The following is a 26,176-nucleotide window of genomic DNA, read 5'->3' as shown; positions in this document are numbered from 1 at the left end:
GCGTACACATGCAATATACAATAAAACTGTTTTTCTGAATATTTGTTTATTTGTTTAGGTGAACGCAATAAGGGATGGCAATTCGGTGAGAACCTGAGAACTCACTCCACTGGCTGGTTTCCATTGGCATACACAGAAATGATTTTTGATGGCATTGATGACAGGTGAGATTTGAGAATGTGAACGTTGTGTAAGCCTCCTTTACATCGATAAATTTTGCATGTTGAGAGAATTTAGAGGCCAAGTAAATATATTTATAGACATGAACTTCTATTTGAAATGATATTGTGCATACACCTCAATATCATTTCTACACTTCAACTTCCTCTCTCCTCTATCTACTGAGTGAGAGAGTGTAAAAAAGACAACACATCACATGATCTTGGATAGCAAGAAGGATAACATTACTGTCACTATTTGCTTTTTTTGTTTAAGTTTATGCATTGTGGTTTTTCTCTCTCTCCCCTTCCACCATTTTTTAGTTCTTAGTGGTGGCAGTCCCCAATGGTATACAACAAACAATACCTACAATAACATTTTGCAAGTACACAATTTATTATTGACATTAATTACCGAACATGTTCCACCCCAGTTGTATCATCCTCAGTGCACTTTTTCCTTTTATTTTTCTGAAATACATACTTACAGACTATGTTTAGGTTAGGAAATATGTTACATGAGTTTTGTTGTTATTTAAATTGTATATGTACTTTACCTTTTATTTTGCATTGCTTGTATCCTGTGGCTTCCAATCAAAATCAGCCACAGGTCTTAATTAGAACATCATATTATTTGCAAACATAAAGGATGTTAGAGTATCATCTGCATTGAATTTTTGTTGACAAAATAAAGGATATGAATATGTGCAATAGTTACACTACAATTTACACTCACATACCAACTGAAGAGACAAGCACAATTATTGAAAGAAATTATGACAGACCAACACTACCCCACAAACATAGACACAAGAAGTCTCAATCTTTTTGAGAATAATCACGGGGCAACCTTACTTCAAATTCAAGAAGAAATTCTATACCCAACAGGAAGGGCTCTCCACAGGATCACCCATAAGTGGCCTGCTGGCCAACATCTTCCTTAACCACCTCAAAAACAAAATCTTTGAAGAAATAATAAAACAAAAACAGTGGAAAGTAATATATTGGTGCGACTATGTTGATGACATAATTGTTTGGTAGATGAAGCATGTGCCCAGATACTACAGTTACACAAAGATGTCATTACTGATCACCCAAAAATGCTCATCACTCTTGAAACTGAAACAGACAAAAAAATAAATTTCCTACTCATCAGAGTAAAAAAAAAAACAAAAAAACACAAACAGCAGTTCTCAGAATACAGAAAATCTACATCAACTAATACAGTTATTCACAACAGGGAAAACCACCTGGCAGCCTGCAAACAGGACAGCCACAGGTACTTCACACACAGGCTGAACACAATTCTAATAGACAAAGGTAGCTACATACAAGAGCTAAACATAATGTAAGAGACTGTCGCAGAAAATGGTTACAAAATAAACACTATTGACAAACTAAACCATAAAATAAAAACACAACTGACAATGAACATACACAACAGTATCACAGCACAACACATCAGTTACAACCATCCAACAGGAACACACAAGGCACACAAGATGGAGAAACCACAAACAACAGGAAAAAATGGCACACCCTCATATTTAACAACAATATAACTCACAGAATAAGTAACATTATAAAAAATCAAGGTATACATGTGGTATATTAAACAAAAAAACACACTGCAGAAAAGATTAAAAATACTCAACACTACCACAGGGAAATTCAACAAAGCAGGTATATACCAGCTAACCTGTAAGGACTGCAATTCAGTATACATTGGACAGCTGTAGGAATTTCAGAATAAGATACTCAGGACATCTAAGAGCACTGAAAAGTGACATCATATGTTCCACATTTGCAGAACACGTCATTAAAAATGTAGACGCAGACCTCCAAATTCTAAAACATAGTTACCTCCTGTTTCATTTTTTAAAAAATAGAAGAAAATACTACATCCAAAAATCCATCACCATGGATAATGATCTCACTTACAAGCACTGGGATTCCACATTAACAGGTAGATGTAAACTATAATGTAAACAAATTGATTTATGGCTAGAGTGCATTTAAAAACAGACACATAATTTAAGAATTAACTAAAGAGCATATCTAAATGAGATCATGACAGAGAGGTATTCATACTCATAATGGGATACTAAAGGATGAATGAAGCAGAAGAAACTGCTTTATGCTACATTATGATGAATCCTGACCATCACATCATATGACGGAGAAAAAAATGATAATGAAAAATGTGTACTCTGAACCTATAAACCATAAAAGTATTGACATAAATATGTAGGTTTCTGCAGTTGGTGTCAAGACAATTAAAATTCATCTGGTGTTGTACTGCTTAATTGCCTAAAATATAAAATACTTTAAAATATGAGAGGCGATTGAAATTATTAAATTGCCTGACAACATTAATGCAGAGGATCACTACAAACTGCCAGGATCCTGGCTGCCATCTCTCCAGGTCTTATAGCCCATGAGTGGGACAGAAACCTCACTGATTATGGACATGACAGCCTAAACAAACAGCTGTATAGGAACAGTCAATGCATTTCCATGCATGCCAGGAAGAAAATGTGCCCACCAGAAGCCAAGTGATGATCTCGAGCATCAACGATCATCAACAAACTGGATAGTCCTACCCTCTCCCTCTCATCATGCCTAGCCTATTATATGCTCATGCCAATAAAGCCCCAGGAACATGAGGAATTCACACTGATAGTTTGTGACAAATTGGAGAACCTTTCCTCCAGTAAAATGAGTCTTACTCTCAGGTACACCATTGCAATATGGTCAAAATGTTGATTTTATAGTTTTAAGGTAGTTTACATTTCAGATAATAACACAGTACAACACCCAGAAGAATTTTAATCATCTATAAAAGTATTCAGGAGGTCATAAGAGATGACAGCCTCAGGAGAGTACAAAATAAGATTGGTATGAGAAATGGACTACATATAACAAACAATTTAACTACCATTATGATATATTTACTTTAATTTGCAGTTTGAATGTTTTTCGAAGGCAAATCAGAGTAACCATTTCTAATTACATCCACTTCTTGTTTTTCAGTTCACCAACAGACAGTGCTTGCCTTGATGCAATCAGCAATGGAGCAGCAACACCAGCCCATCACAGAGGTGGCAGCAGTAGTCCTCCGGGTAAAGCAGGCCACAGCCCCAACCCTTCTCTTAGCAATACCCACTCTCGTGCCCCTGCACCACAGTCTGCTAGAGTAGGCTCTCCCCCCATGAATCACCGACCAGTAAGAAGACAGGTGCGTTACATGGCTTTTGCGTAGTTGATGAGTGGCATAATGGGAATACTAAACATTACATTCCACTGTAAAAGAAATATTTTCTGATAAGATACATTTTCATGGTTAGAAAACCACAAGCAAGCATCTTGACTACTGTTGCTGACTAGTTTACAGAATTACTTACACAGAGTAACAAAACACAGTCGTTTTTCATTCCTAAACTATGATAATGTCAATGATCATAGTTTGAATGGTTAACCTTCCTTGTATCTGCTAACCTAAATATCATGTATTAGGTAAATTTGCAGTCTAAATTTCTACTACAACATATTATTCAGGGAGGAATGACGCATTTGTGGCATAAAGTTACACAAGATTTTACACAAAATAGTTTTCCTGTTTTTGTAAGTTATTATTGCTGGAAACTGGGAAGAGAGGGCACAAAACAAGTTATAGCCTTTGTTTCTACAAAGCAGCAATCAGACAAGTGTAGTAAACAGCTGTGCACATTCTGTTTGAGCATAAAGGAAGTTGTCACATAGACTGGATAGAAGCTATGCTACAATGTGCTTTTTTTTTAATCTGTCTATCCAATTCATAATGTATAGCTGGTAAGTATGGGATTTCTCTTTCCATTGCTTATTTTCTTTCCAGAGTTTTCACTAATCATATAAATGTATTTCACCCATCTCATGTGTCTTGCATACCAGGTGGAATAGTTTTGTCATGGTATTGTTAGTTCTGACAAAATGTTGTCTACTACAGGGTCCTTTTTTCAACTTAGCTCTTTCAGTGCTCTGTCAAATTCTTCTCACAGTATCGTATCTCCCATCTCACCTTCATCTATGTTCTCTTCCCTTTCTACTATACTGCCTTCGAGTTCACTTCCCTTGCATAGCCCTCTATATACTCCATCAACCTTTCAGTTTTTGCTTCAGTGCTTAACACTGGTGTTTCATCTGAGCTCTTGATATTCATATAGTTGCTTCTCTTTCCTCCCAAAATATCTTTATTTCCCTATGGGTGGTATCTATTTTCCACTAGTGACGTATGCTTACAATTCCTTACATTTGCACTCTAGACATTACTACTCAGCCATTTTCCACATCCTGTAAATCTCATTTTTTAGAAGTTTGTGTTCCCTTTTGCCTGCTTCATATACTACATTTTTATATTTTCTCATTTCATCAATTAAATTAAATATTTCCTGTGATATGATACCCAAGGATTTCTAATAAGTCTTGTATTTTTACCTGTTTCATCCTCTGCTGCCTTCACTATTTCATCTCTTGAAGCTACCCATTCATCTTCTACTGTATTCCCTTCCCCAGTCAGTCACTGCCAAACATTCCCTCTGAAATTCTCAACAACCTCTGGTATTTCAATTTATCAAGATCCCATCACTTTAATTTTCCTTTTTTCCTGCTGCTGAAGTGTCTTACAGTTTAAAATCTGGCTTCAAAATCTCTACCTCATCAGTATATAATATTATGGAAAGGATAGATTGCTACTCACCACATGGTGGAGACGGTGAGCTGCAGACAGGCACAACAAAAAGACTGCTAAACAACTAAGCTTTCGGTAAAAGACCTTCTGAAGTAGACAACACTCACACACATTCACACTAACACAACTCACACACATACATGATCACTGTCTCTGTCACTGTCTCTGGTCAGACTGGCCTCAGCACTTAGAGACAGAGTCATGTGTGTGTCCGAGCTGTGTTAGCATGAATGTGTGTGAGTGTTGTCTACTTCAGAAAATGGCCTTTTGGCTGAAAGCTTATTTGTTTGGGTGCCTTTTTGTTGTACCTGTTTGTGACTCAATGTCTTCATTGCATGGTGAGTAGAACTCTACCCTTTTCATAATACTGTCACTATTCGAGTCTGGATTTTCCGTTGTTTGATTTTACCAATACGTAATCAGTCTGAAGCCTTCCTTGTCTTTTCTGACTCTATGGGAGTGATACATAGGAGGTTGTAGTAGATCCCTACCTTCATCACCTAAAGTAGTTTTCTAGAAACTTTCTAAGTGGGCATTCTCTAGATAATTTACATCTATTTCCAAGCATCTACCAATTCACTTCTTTCAGCTTCTTCATGACATTCTCCCATGAGTCAAACAAACCTGTGACCATTCATACTGCCTTTCTTTATACCCATTCAGTATCCCCCATTAGTACCATTTGGATGAGTCCAAAACATTTGAGCAGTTTTCTATTATAGGTTGCACAAGTGTTTGAATATTTTGAATGCAATCTCATTTGTAGACTGAGTGCAGTTACCTAGTGTTCTATCAATGTTCCCCAGCCTGCCCTTGCCTTTCCCTCTGCTGAGACTATATGATTGTTCACTTTCATATCCCTACAAATTGGTACACACAAGTATTTGTATGAATTGATAGATTCCAACAGTGACTCACTAATGCTGCAGTCATAGGATACTACATTTTTCGTTTTTTGAAGTGCACAATTTTACATTTCTAAACATTTAATGTGAGTTATTAACCTTTGTACTTTGTACCACACATATCAAGCTTCAAGTGAATATTTGCGCACCTTTTTTCAGATGGTACCTTGCTATAGATAGCTACATCATCTGAGATTACTGTTAATATTGTCTGCAAGGTCATTAATATACAACATTAACAGTAAAGATCCTAACACACTTCCCTGGGATGCATCTGAAGTTACTTCTACATCTGTCAGTGATTCCCCATCCATGACAACAAGCTGTGTCCTCCCCACTAATAAATCATCCATCCAGTCACAGATCTTGCTTCAAAACGCTTATAAATGATTTTTGATAACAGGCATTTGTGTGGTACTGATTCAATGCTTTTTGGAAGCCAAGAAACACTGCATCTGTCTGTCTGCCTTCATCCGTGGCTTTCATGATGTCATGTGAGAAAAGTATGAGTTGTGTTCAACATAATCAATTCTTTATTTATTTATTTATTTAAACAAAATCCATGATGGTTGTCATGAAGGTGTCATTTCTCTTTAGGATACTTTCAGGATGAGTTCTTTCAACCTATCAGGTTTTGTCATAATTGTCATTACTCTTTGACTTATTATTTATTCAATATACCAATCAAATCTTCACCATTATTCTATAGTGACACATTTCAAAAACTTTTATCATCACCTTGCCTGTACAGTCCATCTACTATTTTTAGTCTGTCATTACCTCATCAGTTCTCATAGCATTGCCTGATCTACACTGACTACATTCCAATACCCTCATTTCGCTGTTGTTAATGTTCATCTTATAACCTCCTATCAACATCTTATCCATTCTGTTCATCTGACCTCCCAAGTCCTTTCCTGTTGCTGACAGAATTATAATATCATTGACACATCTTAAAGTTTTTATTTCTTCTCCCTGAACTTCAAGTCCTTTTCCAAGTTTGTCCTTGATTTCCTTCACTGCTTGCTCCTTGTAAATGTTGAATAATGTGAGGGTAGGCTATATTGTTACCCCTCGGCTATTGCCTCCATTTCATACTTATTACTTTTGGAAGTACAGTCTGGTTTCTGCATAAGTTGTTGCTTCATAAATTTCATCCCTAATGGCTTCAAAATTTTAGTGTGTATTCCAGTGAATGTATTCAGTAGGGACCATAAAAACAGTAACCAATCAAATATATATGAAAAAAAGTAAATATTGGGAAAAGGATATATTAGAGTACCATAGCAATAACTTGGGTTTATAATGAGAAGCTCAACCACAGTGATTTTTATTTGGTCCCATTTGACTACAGTACATTTTGTACGGAGTAAGTACCTCTACGTCATGGTATTTTAGGTTGGCAATCTATAATGTAACTTATTTGTAGTAATGGTCAGTAAAACTGGTTAGCTTCACTGCAAAAGTATTTCAGTATAAGTGTGAATCAAATGTAAATTGGAATTTTTATTTTGCATGCCTTTTTGTAGATGAAGAGCATGATGATCTCTGCTTACTGTTGCTTTCATTTCCAGTGACATTTCTGCACAGTTAGAATATTGTTGTACCATTTCTTTGGTCAGAATCGCAGGGTCAGAGCAAAAGATACCATCATCTTTTGCGCAGTGGATTATAATCAAGTTTTTCACAGGAGAGTGTGAAACTTTCCAAAATTTTGAAAATGTTAGTGGCACAAATATGGGACAACACCTTGAGAAAGGTTTTACTGGGATGGAAACGGTTGAGAATGCTGCTCATTAGTTCTGCCAGTCTCCCAATGGGGAAGTTCAGTTCCTTACAACAGACTTTTTTTTATTTTAAAGTTCTTCTCAACACTTTTCTCCACAAACATCATACCGTGAACTCAGCATACCATCCCCAATTGTTGGATCAAACAGAATTTGCATATCATCAGAAAAGTCATGGATTTCCAATCTAGGATGTGATCATACTTCATGACAATGCCCAACCCCACACAGCTGCCTACAGCAAAAAAAGGGGGATTTTTCTGGTCTACATTAGAACATCCTCCATACAGTCCACACTTACCATTCTGTGATTTTCATTTGTTTGGGCCACTAAAGGAAGCAGTCACACACAGATCTGAAGGCAATGGTACCTTTCAGGAGTCTACATAGAAAAATAAGTTCATGTGCATGAATTTTTCTGAAACTAAAATAAATTTATAGAAAAATCCAGAATATTTGATTCACCCTCATACTACACCACTCCTTTTCTTAAAATATTTCAACCAGCCTGGATTTACAAAAAATTCAATACTGTACTTGTTTGTTTTGGAAGCTTTTTTCAGCAACTGAGGTCCTGGTATGAATTCATTCTGAGGCCTAGCTCGTTTGTACTAAAAGACAACACTGTCACTACATCTTTTTGTTTAGCCATTCTTGTAAGCTTTTCCCTGGTCTCAAATGTACTGTGCTTGGCATCACAATTTGATTCCTATTTTGTAATTATTGTCAACAGTGTAGACTTAGCAGTGCTAACTGTCTACAGCTTTCTATTTTCTACCTCTGTTAGTCATCAACTGCCTTAAGCTGCCCTGTCTTCATATTAAGTGAAAAAGTAATTTCTTTTCATCCTGATTGCCCTGCCTTTGCCATACACTGTTCCAGACTGTGTTTAAAATATACAAAAAATCCAAAGAATTTGACACAGGGTTCACTGATTTTGATATTCATTCAGTAACTTTGACATACTCAACACGAATTTCAATAACTGACAAATGATTTGACAATGTCAGTACCCAAAGACAAATGGCACAATTTGCTTTGTTTGTTCAATCTACAAAAATGAGTCAATAAATCTGGGTGATGTCACAACTGCAGAAAACAATTATATTTGTTTGTCTGTGAAGAGAGAACATTTTGCATTAAACAGTTATCGTTCTGTGCTAAAAGATAAAAAGTATGAAATTACATAATATTTTGTTTTGTCTAGTGGATTTTTCAATTTTAGTGTTTTCACATTAAATTTTTTTCTTCCAGTTCATTTCATGTGCACTGAATAAAGTAACTGTAAACACAAGAGACTATTTTTTAAATGTAGAAGCTTTATATGTGTACTGCAATTTATTTCCTGGTGTAATATTAAAGTTCTAATAAAGGAAAGTAATTAACCTTATGGTTTTAATTACCAGTTAAAATTAACTGTTTTGTTCGATTCTGAATGTAATGATACTGGTTACATCAGTGTTTAAAAACAGACAATTTCATAAAATATTCATATAATTTCAGCTTCATAATTTTTCACATGAATACAAAAAAATAACAGCTGTGTATTTTAATATGTTCTAACACGGCAATAACAAAGCAGAAATCATAAAAAGTGCATTATTTCACAACATTCAGCCTTTATTTTCATTCTCTTCCATTCCAAAATTTTTATGGAAATTTTTCATTTTACTACTGCTTCTTGTTCCATCCACAGTCGCACGGCATACTTATTATTGTCTTCTTTTCATGGAATCATTGACAGTTAGGTTTATTTGAATTCAGTATTCCACTTTTTTAGCTATCTGATACACCTTATATTTATGTAATGGTTAAAGAAGTTGTTGTGGCCACAGAGCCATTGTTTACCACAGAATGTACCAGTTCCTTGGTTCTCACACTCTTTTTTTAGTAAGATAGGAAATTTACAAGATTCATGTTACATATCCATGAATCTGTGTTAAATGGTACTCCCTAAACCTCACTGTACAGAAGAAGTCGAACAACTGCAAAAATTTTTAACATTATATATAAAATATCTTTGGTACATAACAGTTGTTAAAAGTTGTTCATTTATTTAAAATGTCTTAATTTTCTTGTTTCAGCCTGGTCACAATCAGAGTGTTCCTACCCATATTAACATTGGACCCCCACCATCTCTTCCTGCTCCAGTACCGAGACGCAAGTTACCCCCACCACCACTGCCCCCTCTTAGAACCACAGGGGCAAGCACCAGCCTCCACAGTAGCAATGACAGTGGCTTTAGTAATGATCCACCACCTGCTCCTGAAGTTGATTACTCAGATGATGAAATGTCAAAGTAAGTACAACCAAATTAGCTCAATATAAACTGTTAATTGAGTATTAAGGGTCAATAAATATTTCTGTCTTTAGAGCCAGCTGCACACACAATATCCACATTTTTTAAACTATTTCTATTTGTTTGGTTTGATGGATGATGACTTCATTTTAGCACACACAGTTCATTGATAATGTAACTAAATTTTCAGAAAAATATGAGAAATAATTATTAATAGTAATTCAGAGTAATTTAGTACTTTTCATTGCTATTCTTGTAGAACAAATAATTGACTGGGATTTGCCTTTCAGGTCAATACTTTTACGTTTAACAGTTTTAGAGCTATACATATTCCAGCTCAGTTAAGCTGTCATCAGCAGATGTTCTTATTACATAATATGAAATTTCACCATCATTCCTACCATTGATTAGACACTTTCATGATCCTTTAAATTATTCTGAAATGAACTGTTCACATGAATATTTGCATACTTCTACTGTGGTGAGGATGATCGTGTTTCTCTCTTGTATACAGTACAGTTACATTAAAATATTATTATATGCAGTGTCTGACAAAAGAAGTGGAGCATCCAGAATGGGCACAGGGAACAAAATGAAACTTCATTGATTGAGAGGATTTGTGATGATTTTCCAGTGATTACAATATCAAGTCAAATTTACAATGTATTTGGCAGTATGAACATGATTATGAGTCCCTCTCCCACTTGGATGCAGGCATTAATTCAGCTGGGAGGATGTAAGAAAGCTGTTTTATCTTTTCATGGGGCACGCTGGCCTACAACTCTTGTAACTAGTCTTTGAGGTTCTTGATACTGTCCGATCTGGTCTCTTACATGTTCTATCAGGGATGAATCTGGTTATCTTGATGACCAGTGGAACACCTCAACATCACACAGACAATTTTTAGACACATAGGTTGTATGTGGACAGGCATTGGCCAACTGAAAAACGGTGCCACAAGACTGTCACATGAGAGGTAACACATAAAGACACAGGACGCTGTGACATGCTGTTTTGCCAATAGAGTTTCCTCAGTCACTGTCACCCATGCCCTGGAGTCACACCCAATGGCTCTATGTGCCATAATGTGCTGTTCCTCTCCAAACCATTGGAAGAATGAGCCCTCTCACTAGGTTATAGCCATATTTGCCATTGAAGGTCATCTGGGGTAATGCAGTACTATGTTTCATTACTGAACAAAATTCATCAGCACTTCGTGCTTCTTGGTCATGGAACCATTCCAAATGCAGCCATTTTTTGTAGTGTTAATGACAATCTATGCATGGGGTGGTAGTTCCCTAGTCCAGCTGCTGTTAGCCCATAACCAACTGTGTCAAATAATGCAGAATTTTGCAGAAAATTCATTACTTGTTCTTGGATGGCAGAGGCAGATGTGAAGCTTTTATGAAGTGTGTGGCGCACAATACAGCAGTTCTCCCTTGGGGTAGTCAGATATGATTGGCAACAATTGTGAGGATGAGAACATTTGCCATGCAGTCCAACATGGGCCACTGTAACACCCAAATGCCGCACAGATCTGGCGACTGCATGACTCCACCACCTGGCCGAATGGAGACCCAAAATGAAACGGGTTTCAAACTCTGTCAGATGCTGATAAAACTGTCTCACATGATAATAAGGCACCTCCATGTCCTTCACAGTGCTCACTCAACATCTGACTTTGTTCATGCCCTTTTATAAGACAACACCATGAGAAATTCATATTTGAACATAAATGCAAATCCTGGTCAAGCCTTCAGGTTGTGCTATGTATTTGACCAAGACTGCCATCTGTGCAATGTCCTCAATATGTTGCAGGTGTCAGTTATGGGCAGAACGGAGATCTGTATAGCTGTGAGTGCACTGTGTCAGAGCTAAGTGAATTTGATTGAGGGCAAATCGTTGGTGTTCATAGCCTGGGTGCTTCTGTAATGAAGGGAGCCACAGTGTTTTTGGTGTTTCAAGAGGCACCTTATCAAAGATTTATACTGAATACAGTGGAAGTGAGAAAATGTCATCTGCCAAGTCACAACATGGACAAAAATGTATGTTGAGTGATCATGACAGGCAGTCATTAAAGTGGAATGTGATAAAAAATAAGAGGATGACAGCCCAAAAAGTCATTACACTACCAAAAGTAGCACTCTCAAACCCAGCCAGCACTAAAACAGCATGAAGGCAGCTCCATACACCAGGAATTGCATAAAGAGTCGAAATTTCAAAACCACTTATCAGTGATGCAAATGCCCATAACTGGAAAATGTGGTGCTGAAGCCATAAAACCTGGAATATGGCATAATGGAGAAATTTCATTTGGTTGGATGAATCTTATTTCACACTGTTTCCCACTTCTGACCAAGTGCACATCCCAAGAATGAAACATGTTGGAGGTTCAGTGATGATTGGAGCAGCCATATCAGGGTATTTCGTGGTCCCTATGGTTACTCTGCAAGGCCACATTATTGCAAAGCATTGTGTACCATTTTGGCTAATTAGGTCCACCCCGTTGTACATTGTTTGTTTCCCCATCGTGATGCTGGGTCCCAAGACAACAAGGTCACTGCTCACACACAGTTCACATCATCCAGAACTGGTTGTGCGAGCATAAGGATCTCCCTTGGCCACCACAGACAACAGACGTCAATATTATTGAGCCTTTGTTCTCAACTTTGGAGAGAGGGATGTGTGATCTTATCCACCTCCATCACTGTTACCTAAATTTACCACTATTTTGCAGGAATAATGGTATAACGCTCCCTTGCAAACTGTACCAGACCTGTATTTATCCATTCTGAGCAGACTAGAAACTGTTTTGAATGGCATTGGTTTTCTGTCAATACATTAAGCATGGTAACATGTTGTGTTTTTGGTGTTTCCATATTTTTGTTCGTCCCTGCATAGCCTACCAGCTCTGGTAACAACACTAAACAGGAAAAACACTAAAGCACTCTGACAGTGACTCTACCCATCACAGAGAACTACAACTCTAATCATTCACATATCTGCTGATGTACAAAGTTACATTGATATTTGACTATATCTTCTGGGTGCATCACTTATTCTGTCAGCTGGAGTAAGTAATAACCATGGAGAGTCTTTATTGTTGTTGCTTGCAGCTTAAGTTCTAAGTGCAATGTGTTGTGTCATCACAACATGTTATTAAAAATGTCAGAATTCACATCATCTTATAAAATGTGAAACAACAGCCTATGCTCAAATAATAAAGCACGCCAAGAATATGAAAAATGAAACTTCTGGAATATGAAAAATAATTGGAAACATTATTAAACAAGTAACAAATATAAATAACAGTGCAATTAAAATTGATTTCCCAGAAAAAAGTTGCAAAATAAATGATGCATTGAAATTATTGGTCATCAAATTCAATGATTAGTTACTCACCAAGGCAGCAAACATTGTACTTACTAATAAACAACTAAATGCAAAAGCATTAGTCTCACTGTGATTAACTCTGTAATCAGGACACTAAATGTAGTAATTTTGTCAGCAGTGGTGGTTTCTTATACAGTATTAAAATTTTGTACTGACTTGATAGTACTGCCCTTAGTGTCAATGGCTCTTTGGACACTTCATGACAGTCTTAAATATGCTGTACTATCACTCGTACATAAAATGTCAGATATGCATAGAATCTCTAATTACAGACCCATTTCACTGTTCCAGTAGTCTCAAAAGTTTTTGAGGAAATAGAATATTGACTATTTTTTCTGAGCTGGGCTTGTTAATTACATCATAGTTTAGTTTCAAAAAAGGTGGTTAAGTTTCTACGATTTGCTTTTGCTTTTTTTTTTTTTTTTTTAAATCTGCTTATTGACCTAGTCTACGCCATGAATGCTCTCCATCTTGATGAGGCCCATGGAACACAATGAACGAATGAAGAATGAATGAAAAGGAAGTAGACAATCATGTAGAGAGATTATATCATAAATGAATCTAACTTCAGACTGGGAGAACATAAGATGTGGAGTCCCAAAAGGATTGGTACTGGGTCCACTCTTGTTTCTGACTTGCATTAAGAATATTGCATAAATTGCAGAAGTTTCTTTAAGGATCTTGGAATTATTACATAAACATCAGACATGACATTAAAATAGTTTTCATGCAGGCCTCCAGTTTACTCCATTCAACATTTCATCATGCAGAGGCATTCTACTCCCATTTCCCATCCAATGTGAAGAAAGAAATTTGAAATCATGAGCAGCTCAAAACAAAATTAAAAATGTATCTGCATTTATTTGTCTGTCCTGAGCTTAACTTTTGTAACAACAGTGAATATTACCATAGTGTATAAATGGTAAATAAGATGAGGATTTTCAGAGAAATAGTAATGTAAACTACAGATACATCTGATTATATTATAGCCTGAAGATGCAGTGTGGTAAGCAAATACATCATTTTTTAGAATAAAGACAACCTCTGTTTCACAGTTTTTGGAGACTATTGTTTAGTCGCAGTAAGATTTTAAATAATGAAAATTTAAATGTCATTCAGCACTTGAGAATGAAGACTGGTCCTCCAAAAGGAAATACAATTTTTTCCACTGATTACAGTCAATTCTTTCTTGAGTTTGTGTAAAACATAAGTTTAAAATTGCACTTATTTTGCAGGAAACATACATCAAAGAAAGCTGCATCTCTGACTCTCAGCAAGGAGAAGTTAAGAGGATGGTTGCTGTACAAATCTGCTCTCGACCTGTGGCAAGATGTCAACAACAACACCGGTCAGCATGAAATGCAAAATAATCATCAGATAGTCAGTAAACAAGCATCAAGTTTGGCTCATTTGGCCACTCTAGGCAGATTTAGTTCAAACGAGAAACAGCTACAACCACCTACAATCGTTAAAAGAACCCGATCCTTATGGAAATTTAGGCGGCCACAGAATTCTGTAAATGGAGATGTGCTCGAAGGTATGGCCCTCTGGCAACATCGTTCATTGGTTGATGTGCCATCAGCAGTGGAGTCTGAAGAGAAGAAAACAGAAGAGGAGAAGACAAATGAAAAGGCAGCAGTTGCTGTCCAGACAGAAGACTTATCAGACAGTGATTCAGACGAGTCCAGCAGCAACTATTATTTACTGATAGAGGATCATCACCGTAGAGCATCTGTGAATGGATTACTTTCCTATGGACAGACGCTTAAGAAACGACTGAGCAAGCCTGACAGAGGGTCTAGATTTGATCAACGCTCTCAGACGACAGGAAATATGTGTGGCCCCTGGTATGATCTTTGGGGGCTAGATGAATCTGTGGTCAAATAAAGAAATGCAGATATTCACATTCATTTTGGCTTAAAGCATAAATTATGAAATATTTAATGAACATTACCTGTTACTGCCAAGACTTGGTAGTTTGTAATAGAAGACCTACAAAAGATCAAAGGATGTGTAAGTGTGTGTGTTTATATAAGTATAAGTAACTCTTGTCATGTGCGTTCTGCTGAAGTGCTGATTCATCAAGTGAAACTGTGAGATGTGCTTAGTCAGTGTCAGCTAATTCACATATTGCATCAGTGAGAACATGATTAGAAATGAACAAATACTTTGGACAGTATTGTACTCTTTGATAGAAGAGAAGACTGTTACATATCAGTAGAAGGCTGTAATCCTGAATCAGTATAATAATTCTCTCCTTGATGTTCTTCATGTATATAACACTTACGTGCCTAATGAAAATTCGTTAAATTTAAAAGTGAGTGGGTTATATACACATGCATGTATATTAAATGTATTAAACAATTTGGGAAATAATTTTGCAATTGTTTTAGAATTACTTACTCTTTTTTATTCTTTCCCAAAACTCTATGTAAAATATGTTTTTGAATAAAAAACATTAGCTTCATTATATCATTCAGTGGCAGCCTCATATTCCTTTCAGTTTCACATGTTGTTCATCAAGTAAAACTGTTTTTTGATCTGTTTTTACAGATTAGTCTATGTTTTCTATCCCTTAAAAATACAAACGTCAAAACAAACACTATAAAGTAAATTTGTCAACTGGTTTCATGAATGTCACTTTGATTTACTGTGAATAATTTAAAACCATACTTATGTATGTTAATGGTAAGATTAAGCAACTGGTGACCTACGCTCGCTCTCTGGTCCTAATATGTTAGGTTTACATATTTTTTTGTCTACACTCTTTACATTAGTCAAGTTCTATGTAATGATTGTGCATTATGAAAAGTCCATCTCACCATGACAGAAATGATTAACCTCTTCAATAATAATAATAAAGATTTTATTGTCTTTAGGCCACTACAGCAATTGACAACGTCAAGTGAAGTTACAATTTATAATACAGTGTGATAAGGTATTGACTACTGAAATATTTTAGCTTATATTACAATAAATGTACAGTGGGTCATCTGTTGGATTACTGCATTTTACAGTTGAAGAATTCATTGATATCATAGAACGGGTGGGCAATAAACCATTCATGCAGTCTTTGTTTGAATGTATGTTCAGGAAGATCCCGTATGGCATGTGGCAGCTTATTAAATAGTTTGTGCCCTTTGACTTCATAGCTATTTATTGATTTTGATAGTCTGTGGTAAGGCGTGTATATGTGTTTGATGCTTCTTGTGTTGTAACAATGTACATTTTCTCTACGTTTCACATCTTGTAGGCTCTTCTTGGTAAAGATTAAGACATTGTATATATAGAGGTTTATTACAGTCATAATTTTTTGTATAGTAAATAAGGGTTTGCAGCGAGCCTTATGTAAAGAATTTGTAATTATCCTAATGGCTTTCTTCTGTAATAATAGGATGTCATGTATATGACTACAGTTACCCCACAAGATAATGCCATAGGATATTATACTCTGGAAAAATGCAAAATAAGATGATCTGATGTATGTTTCAGGTACACAATTTCTGAGTTGTCTTAATAAATAAATTACTCTAGATAGCTTACTGCTAATATAGTTTACATGTTGGCCCCAGGATAACTTTTCGTCTAAATAAACTCCCAGGAATTTAACAGAACTAGGGTCATCAGATAGTGGCTTGTCTCTTAGAGTGAAGATTATCTGCTGAGTTTTATTTTCATTTAACCGGAAACCATTTGCTCTGAACCAATATGCTGCATGAGTAAGTGTATTTTCAGCACAGGTTTTAAGATCATTAAGATTGTTACTGCTATGAAGAAAAATCGTATCATCTGCATACAATACAGTGGTGGATCTAATAAACGAGGGGAGGTCATTGGTCATTATCAGAAACAGGAAGGACCCCAGTACAGATCTCTGAGGCACACCTACTTTAACATTTTCTGTGTTTGACATTTCCTTACCAACACAAACTACCTGCTTACGGTTGTTGAGATAAGCTTTTAATAGTCTGAGATTGTTTCCTTTGATGACGCACAATTCTAATTTCTCTAGTAGTGGCGTGTGCTCAGCACAGTCGAAGGCCTTGCTTAGGTCACAGAATGAGACCTGAGCAAAGCCTTTGTCCTCCAAAACTTTGAGGATGTAACTGACTACCGTGTTGGTTGCATCAATGGTCGACAGATTCTTCCTAAGCCCGTATTGTGTAGCATTAATTATTCCTAGATTCTCAAAGTGAGATGATAATTGTTGGTATATGGTGCATTCTATTACCTTTGAGAATGTGGGTACTATTGAAATAGGCCCGTAACTAGATGGAGAGTCTTTATCTCCCTTTTTGTATACTGGGACGATCCTAGACAGTTTTAACTCATCAGGAAAATATCCCTCAAGTAAGCACTTGTTTATGCAATGGGTTAAAGGGTAGAGAATGCAATCACACACTTTTTTTAGCAGCTATCAGATGATTTCAGTTGTGTGTTTGTGGTGGGATATTAATTTTGTTTTTTTTTAGTATCTGTGGCAGCACTGTTAATTACTTTCCAAGCGGTTTTGCATTTATTGGTGGAATTATGTATTCTGTTGGCATTGTAGGTTTTTTTGGCTTGCAGGATGGCTTTTTTGTATTCATTCCTGCATTCCACATAGGCTGATTTGGCACTGTCAGACTTCATATTACTGTATATGTTGTACAGTAACAAAACTTGTTTCTCTAGATCTGTCAGCTGTTTAGTGTACCATATATTTTGTCTGTTTTGAGATCTGGATTTGTGGCTGTTGCCCATTATTTTGATTTTCTTTATGGGAATACTATGGTTGGATAGGGTCAAGAATGCATTAAAAAATCTATCAAATATTATTTTGGCTGGCAGGTCATTACTTGATGTGTAATGTCCATCGACACTACAGTGGCCAAACCAGTCTCTGTCAGCAAGGGAATTACGAAATGTGTTAATTTTATCCTCAGTTACAGGTCTGGTAATCATAACTGTCGGGACAGGTCTGTTTGCATTGCTCCTATTGAGGGGAATTTTACTTGCATAATTTAGAGATACGGAGTCAATGTCAGAGAATGGGAACACTACAACTTTGCATGTGTTTTCAGTGGTCTTGAAGTTTACAAAGATGTTATCTAAACATGCTTTGTTTCTTGTGGGCCTGTTATTAACATGATGTAAATTGTATTGTCTTAGTGAGTTTTCCAGATCTGCAACACTACCCTTACATTTAGTAACATCAAAATCAGCATTCAAATCACCTCCTATTGCAATATCATAGTGTAGCCATTTAATATTACTTAATTCACTAAACAGCATGTCCATTTTTTCTAAAAATATGTTAATGCTTCCCTTTGGTGATCTGTACATGGACACTACTATTAGCTTATGACTATTAATGCTTATACCCGTAACTTCAAAGTGCTGTTCATGACACAAGGAATTTAGGTCTAGTTTGGTTATTGTACAATTGAATGACTGGTTGGAATAAATTGCCACACCACCTCTAATGGCCTCTTTCCTACAGTAGCTATTTACTATACTAAAATTGTCAAATTTGGTAACTGCAAGTTCAATCTCATTAGCCCAGTGTTCACTCAGACAAAAAATATCAAACTGGTTATCAAGACCAAACTCATTTATGATATGTTCTTTATCTTACAGTCCTTGAACGTTAAGGTAACATATTTTAAGATCCATATTCTTATTGCTTACACACTGAACACAATGGTGATTGGTTTTCAAACCTTTTTCAGGGCTTATCTTTTGGATTTCTGCCTCTTGTCGCCTTTTACTAAAAAATTGTTCACTTGGAGTGGTAGCACATCTACTGTTGTATGCCTACTCTTCCCTCCTTGTGATGAGATTGTGGATGAGGCTGCTACTACAGGAATTGATGGAACTGCTGTTATGTTGTGTGGAGACACTGTTGTGGCATCTGGTGACTGAGGAGATAAAGTGGTTGCTTCTTCTTCAGCTGCTGTTGAGTCTTGCTGATGAAGTGTGATAGGTACTGCTGCTGCTGCTGCTGCTGTAGCCATTGTTGTGGCAACTGGTGACAGTGGAGATTTGGATGTTGCTTCATCTTCTGCTGCTGTTGAATCCTGTAGATGAAGTGTGGTAGGTACTGCTGCTGCAGCGTTTGTTATGTGTGTAGGTACAATTGCTGCTTCCACCTCTACTGCTGCAATAGAAGTAACCATTTCTTCAGGCTCTGCTTGCGTCAAGCAAGGAACTGGAAGAGTAGCAATAACTTCTTGGTTGTCAGATGCTTTCAGTATCATGCTGATGTTTTGGCACAGAATCTTCTTGCCTCTGTTATTAAGGTGCATGCCATGTCTCGTGTAACAGTCTCTTTGCAAGGAGTCCATACTTATAAAATATGCATTTTGGTAGCCCCTGCAAATCTTTGAGTATTGCCTGTTTGCTTTTATGATTTCCACGTTCACACATGACCATTCCTAAAGGTCATGCCTATGTGGAATTCCAACTATAAAAACTGATTTCTCTCCTGTCGAATTTAGTATTGCCTTAAGGTTTCGTGTTGCACTGTGGAGGTCGTTTTTATATACATTATTGGCTCCAGCTATGACACCAATATGACGATCATTTTCAGTTTCTATGTTTCTAATGAGTTCTTGGATGGGTGCACCTGGTTTGACAATACTAGTTGCTTGTATACAATGACTGTGACGTAGTATTTTTGCGATCTCACATCCATGGCTATCAGCGAATATTTTCAGTTTGAGTTTGTCTTCACGTTTATTGTGGAAGTTTCTGCTCATGTGCTTGTCACTATATAGATTCAGCGTGTTGTTGTCGTCACAGTTTTCCATGGATTCCACATTTATATCTGAATCTAGTGCATGAAAATGGTTTTTTGTTACCACAGGAAGTCTACTGTCACTGGGTTTCACACGACCAACCCTTTTTGGCCTAGTAAACATATGTTGCCTTGTTGTTTCTGTCTTTAGGCCTATATCCACTTCAGAGCACTCATTTATTGTAGGTAGGACACTGAAACTGTTTTTATTGCCACGTACTTACTACCTGGTTCATCATACAGATACGCTTTGTTAGTAGCAATTTTTTCCTTTCACTGCAAAACACAGTTTGCCACATGTTTTACAAAAACATAGAGTAGTGTCTAACGCTACCTATTATCAAAATCACCTCAGTCTTCTTAGAGGTGATACAGTTACCTAGAACAAAATTGGCTGGCAAACATAAAGTCAGATATTTATAAGATTTCAAAGCAGTGTAAATACAAAACTGTCAACTTCACAAAATGAAAAACCATAGTATGCTATAACTACAAGATGATAAGTCACCAATGAAATCAGCCAACTCATACAAATACCTGTGGATAAGAATTTGTGGGGTTATAATATAGAATGATCACACAGCATCAGTTGTGGGTAAAGAAGGTGACAGATTTCTGTTTATTGATAGGATACTGTGAAAGTCCAGTCACTCTACAAAAGAGACACTTGTGCATCCCATCCTAGAAAATCACCCAAGTGTGTGGTACTTTTTGCCTGACAATAATATGTGCTTGCTATGAAATTTTTCCATTGAGACACCCCTTCACCGTGTTGACTGGTTACTGTGTCACATTACTGAGATGGTGTTATTTGGGTTATGTTTAGATATAGAAAAGTGAAGGTTTCAGCTATTACATCATGACATCAAGCTTTGAACCACTGAGGATCTGACAGAAATGCGCCTCCAAGGACATTACGGACATTACAGGTAGAAGACCATCACCAGCTTTGCTCTCGGGTAGTCTCAGTTGTGTTAAAGTCAATTCTTGAGTTTGCAGTTGATCTTTATAATGTTGACATCAGTGCAGAAAAGTTGTGGTTTGCTATTAGCATGTTCACATCCATATAACTATTTTGTTTTCACAAAGCTCATATTTAACATTTCTATGGGAATCTTTTGACTTGCACATATGACCAGCATGGAGGTGTGTATTATATAATGCACATTAGTCACATAGTGACTGTATCAAATCTTTTGAATTGGTGGCTGTTGCTTTCTTCAAACTGGTATTGTTTTGAAATATTATGTCCATAAAGGACTTTAAGTTCAGGCAGTGATTAAGTTGTTCATACCATATCTGTGCGTAGTGAAGTGGAGAGGCAGGGATATCTACTTGCATAAAAACATTTGATGTGAAACGAAATCTGGTCACCACATTGTTTGTGGTGGAAATAAATATGTGAAAAAGCGATGTTACCAGGAAATCTGTGTAATGTACATCATCTGCTCAGTTCCTAGAAATCAATTTACAGCTATTCTATGAGACTTTGATCATTGAGACTCTGAGGGCTTAATGGACAATACAAATAGGAGCCACTATGAATAGAATAACTGGTAGAAGCTGACTTCAGTGAAGATCCATTTTGGTTCTGGAAAAATATTTGATCACACTAACCTGGACTGATCCTATGACTAATCTTAAGACAATAGGCTAAAGAAAGGCAGACCAATAGTAACAGAATTTGTAGATTTAGAAAAAAATATTCACATCAAATAGGAATTTATGTGTTAGGAGGTATTTTCTGAGGGTATTTATAAGGAGTGTAGCCTTGTACTGAAGTGAAACTTGGACTATAAGCAGCTCAGACAAGAAGGACATATAAGCTTTCAAAATGTGGATACTACAAAATAATGCTGAAGATTCAATGGGTAGGTAAAATAACTAATGACAAGATACTGAACATAGGAGGAAAAGAAATTTGTATCACAACTGTACTAAAGGAAGAGACTTGTTGATATGTATGAAGGAACTGTCAGTTTCATAATGGAGGAAAGTGTGAATGCTAAAAATTGTAGAGAGAGACCAAGAGATGAATAGATTTAGCAGGTTATGATGGATATAGCAGTTATTCATAGATGAAGACACTTGCACAAGGTATGCTAGTGTGAAGATCTGCACCAAACCAGTCAGTCTCCGGACTGAAGATCTCAACAACAACAACAATAATGTTGGTAATTAATGCTGCATCTATATCCATATGAAACTTCCTGGCAGATTAAAACTGTGTGCACTTGCCCGTGAAAGGCAAAGTTCCTGAGTTCGAGTCTTGGTCCAGCACACAGTTTTAACCTGCCAGGAAGTTTCATATCAGCACACACTCTGCTGCAGAGTGAAAATCTCATTCTGGATCTATATCCATACTCTGTGAACTATTGTGAAGTGCATGATAGAGGGTATTTCTCATTGTTCTTCCTATTACATTCACATATGCAGTATGGTAAGAAAATTTAGATGGCTCTGTGCTTACTGTAATTAATCTAATCTTGTATTTGTGGTCCCTAAGGGAGCAGTACATAGGTGATTGCAGTATAATCCAAGATTCTTCACTGAATGTTCTTTCTTGAAATGTTGCAAGTAAGTTTTTGCTGGATAGTTCATGTCTATCTTCAAGTGCCTCCCACTTGAGATTTTTAGCGTTTCCATGACTGTATCCTGTGCTGTGCTTCCTTGATGCTGGTATGCTCAATATTCTGTCCATCCTCTTTGGTATCAAAACATAATATAATTAATCTAAAAACAAAGATGATGTGACTTACCAAACGAAAGTGCTGGCAGGTCGATAGACACACAAACACAAACATACAAACAAAATTCAAGCTTTCGCAACAAACGGTTGCTTCATCAGGAAAGAGGGAAGGAGAGGGAAAGACGAAAGGATGTGGGTTTTAAGGGAGAGGGTAAGGAGTCATTCCAATCCCGGGAGCGGAAGGACTTACCTTAGGGGGAAAAAAGGGCTTACCCTCTCCCTTAAAACCCACATCCTTTCGTCTTTCCCTCTCCTTCCCTCTTTCCTGATGAAGCAACCGTTTGTTGCGAAAGCTTGAATTTTGTGTGTATGTTTGTGTTTGTTTGTGTGTCTATTGACCTGCCAGCACTTTCGTTTGGTAAGTCACATCATCTTTGTTTTTAGATATATTTTTCCCACGTTAAATGTTTCCCTCTATTATATTCATAATATAATTAAAATATACAATACATAAGTTTTATGAAACATTTACACTTAGTTGTTTCATGTTTTCTTTCCAAATATGAAGTTTACTCATGAGAAATATATGTATATATTTCATGTTTGCTACTACACCTGGGGCTGAACTTCACAGACGTTACCATTGCTACTTCTGAGCCCAGAATGACAATTTTAGCGTGGGGTCAGTCGTATAAAACCTGGTATAAAGATATTTGTTGATTTTGGAATCTGTATCATGTTTTGAATAATGGCTAGGTTAGATTTTTCTATTCTGAGTGTACTATATGCTAAAAGAGTAATGTGTTTTATGAAATATGTGTTATGAATTCAGAAAAGTTTATAGAACCATTTTTTGGAATTTGAATTACTACAGTCTTTTTTGAGTCTAAGGGTACTTTGTCTGTCTCATGTATCTCTCATGCTGTGTGAAATAGTTTTCTCATGGCTGGCTCTACCAACAATCCCAATCACGAGACCCACTCCAGGGTCATTATTTTGACTTAATCTCCCTTGTATACTTTTCCTGTATATTCCTTCCACCTTACAGCATTCCCTTCTAGGCTTAGTAATGGCTTGCCATCTGATTTATGGGTATCCACATAGCTGTTTCTCTTTTCCCCAAAGTTCTTCTCTTCATGTATGTGGAATTTATCTTTCTCCTAGTTATACACACTTTTACATCCTTGCAATTCTCATCCAGCCAATCCTGATTTGCCATCTTGCACTTCCTGTCAATTCCATTTTTTTATATGTCTGTATTTCCTTTTGTTGTTTCTTACCTGAACCAAAAACAGAAGTGATTTCCCTAAATCGCTCCAGGCAAATGCCGGGATGGTTCCTCTGAAAGGGCACGGCCTACTTCCTTCCCAATCTTTCCCTAATCCGATGAGACCGATGACCACACTGTCTGGTCTCCTTCCCCAAACCAACCAACCAACCAACCAAAAACAGAAGAAACAATGAGACTGTCAATTGATCTTGGAAAGAGGGTCAAAGGTCTTCTAATAGCAGACACAGTATATTAACTTGTTCCTGCATTAACAGGTTAAGTTTGCTGCTTCAGATCATAACAGATTCATCACTTTTTTTCTCACTTTCACAGAGGGTAGCAATGTAATTAATAAAACTTGTCATGGATATTCTGCTACTTCTGAATTTTGATTCTACTACTGAAAGTTTCTTTTATTTCTGGAATTGTTTCTTTGATATATTTAACATTAGAGGTAAAAGACTGCGTCTATATCTGCAGCCCTTTTAATCCAAGCACTTCATAGTTTATCTTCCATTATTTTTGTTCCCTCTTGGTTCTTTTGCATTTTTCCCCACAGCTTACACCTACACAGCCTAATAAATAAGTAAAGCACTCAGAAGTCTTTATCAGCTGTCAATTCAGCATTATACACATACACACCATCGGTATCAGAGCTGCAATTCTCTCTGACAGTTAAAATGATGACCAGTGTGCGTTTGCGTTGTTTGTGTTCAGTGTTGTCACCAGGCCTGGTAGGGGGTATCAGAAGCATGAACAGTGTCAGATGTTGAGTGATCACTGTGAAGGGCACAAAGATGTTGTGCAGGGGAGAGGAAGATGGCACTGATCAGTGGGTAACCCCAGTCACATTGTTAACATCAGCACAGTCTACTCTAGTGAAGTCTGGGGAGTGCTACACTCTATGTGGTGACCACTGAACTAACTACAATCGGCCACTAACCAAGCTTTGCATTGCTGTTGCAGTGAAGTACACAAGTGCTTTCCAAACAAATTCCTTCTTCTTTCTTCACATCTTTGAAGCAATGTAAGGAACATTTGCATATGCATTTTTAATGAGTTAAATGTACAAATATATTTGTAATGTTTTCAATATCATTTGGTTCAAAGTTTATGTTTTTAAACTAACTCCTACTCATTAGATGAATTTTTGGATATAGAAAGTGGGTAACTCCCCCCCCCCCCCCCCCCCCCCATTTGCATTTTTAATGCAATGGATAAAACATATATACACAGTAATTAAATTTCAATGTTTCCCATATAAAATATATGGGACAAATGTATGGTCAGCTCTGTCATTACTCCATGGTTAGGGGAGTGCTAATCAAAGCTGTTCTTTCATTTTGCAAATTCTGTGCTAAAGAACAGAACTTGTCTGACTTTTAATTCCTTACCATACGCAGTAGGAAATAATCTGACACTTGATGCAAAATTTTAAATTTTTAGATGGATACATTCTATCTGAGTGATCAATTTCCTCAAGTTATTGGTGCTTCCCTGTTGTGCCCTTCTGATCAGCATGGATTCAGACAGCATCACTTGTGCATAACTCAGCTTGCTCTTTTCTCAGATGGTAACCCACGAATCATGAATGAAGGCAACAGATGAATTCCACATGCCTAGTGTTCTGAAAAGCTTTCAAAACAGTGCCCCAATGTGGACTGTTGACTAAGTTCAGAGCATAAGGGATGGGTTTCCAGGTATGTGAGTGGTTAGAAGGCTTCTTAAGTAACAGAACCCAGTACACAGTATTGGATGGTGAGTGTTCAGTAGTGACAAGGGTATCATCAGGAGTGCCCCAGGGAAGGGTGATAGGAGCAGCAATCTGTAACTGTTTGCTGATGATGGTGAAGTTGAGTGGTTGTAGAAATATTTAGGATCTTAGACAGAATATCTATTTGGTGTGATGAATGGCAGCTTACTCTAAATGCAGAAAAATGTAAGTGAATGTTTTAACAGTCCTGCAATTTGCAAATACAGCATTTGGGGTATGCTGCTTGACACAGTCATGTCAATCAAATATCTGCCTCTTCATCTACTTACATATTCCACAAGCCACTGCATGGTCTATGGCAGAGTGTACCATGTACCACAACTAGTCATTTCCTTTCCCATTTGACTCCAAAACAGAGTGAGAGAAAAGCGACTATCTGTATGGCTTTGTACGAACA

General features: G+C 36.9%; 1 protein-coding gene across 2 annotated transcripts in view; it reads left to right on the top strand.

Moving 5' to 3' along the window:
* The window catches only part of LOC126163166 (brain-specific angiogenesis inhibitor 1-associated protein 2-like), a 991,817-nt gene extending 976,082 nt beyond the window's left edge, over positions 1 to 15,735 (top strand). Inside the window, exons 9-12 of one of the 2 annotated variants that reach the window (XM_049920109.1) lie at positions 59 to 164; positions 3,192 to 3,396; positions 9,661 to 9,875; positions 14,504 to 15,735. In XM_049920109.1, coding sequence (XP_049776066.1) covers positions 59 to 164; positions 3,192 to 3,396; positions 9,661 to 9,875; positions 14,504 to 15,155 — 1,178 coding nt within the window. In that variant the 3' untranslated portion in view covers positions 15,156 to 15,735. Of the gene's footprint in view, positions 1 to 58; positions 165 to 3,191; positions 3,397 to 9,660; positions 9,876 to 14,503 lie in introns of those variants that run through there. The other variant, XM_049920110.1, reaches the window with a different exon arrangement.
* Positions 15,736 to 26,176: the final 10,441 nt, after the last annotated feature.

This window comes from Schistocerca cancellata, chromosome 2, assembly GCF_023864275.1.
Source record: "Schistocerca cancellata isolate TAMUIC-IGC-003103 chromosome 2, iqSchCanc2.1, whole genome shotgun sequence".
Lineage (NCBI taxonomy): Eukaryota > Metazoa > Arthropoda > Insecta > Orthoptera > Acrididae > Schistocerca > Schistocerca cancellata.
This window is presented reverse-complemented; position numbering and strand designations above follow the sequence as displayed.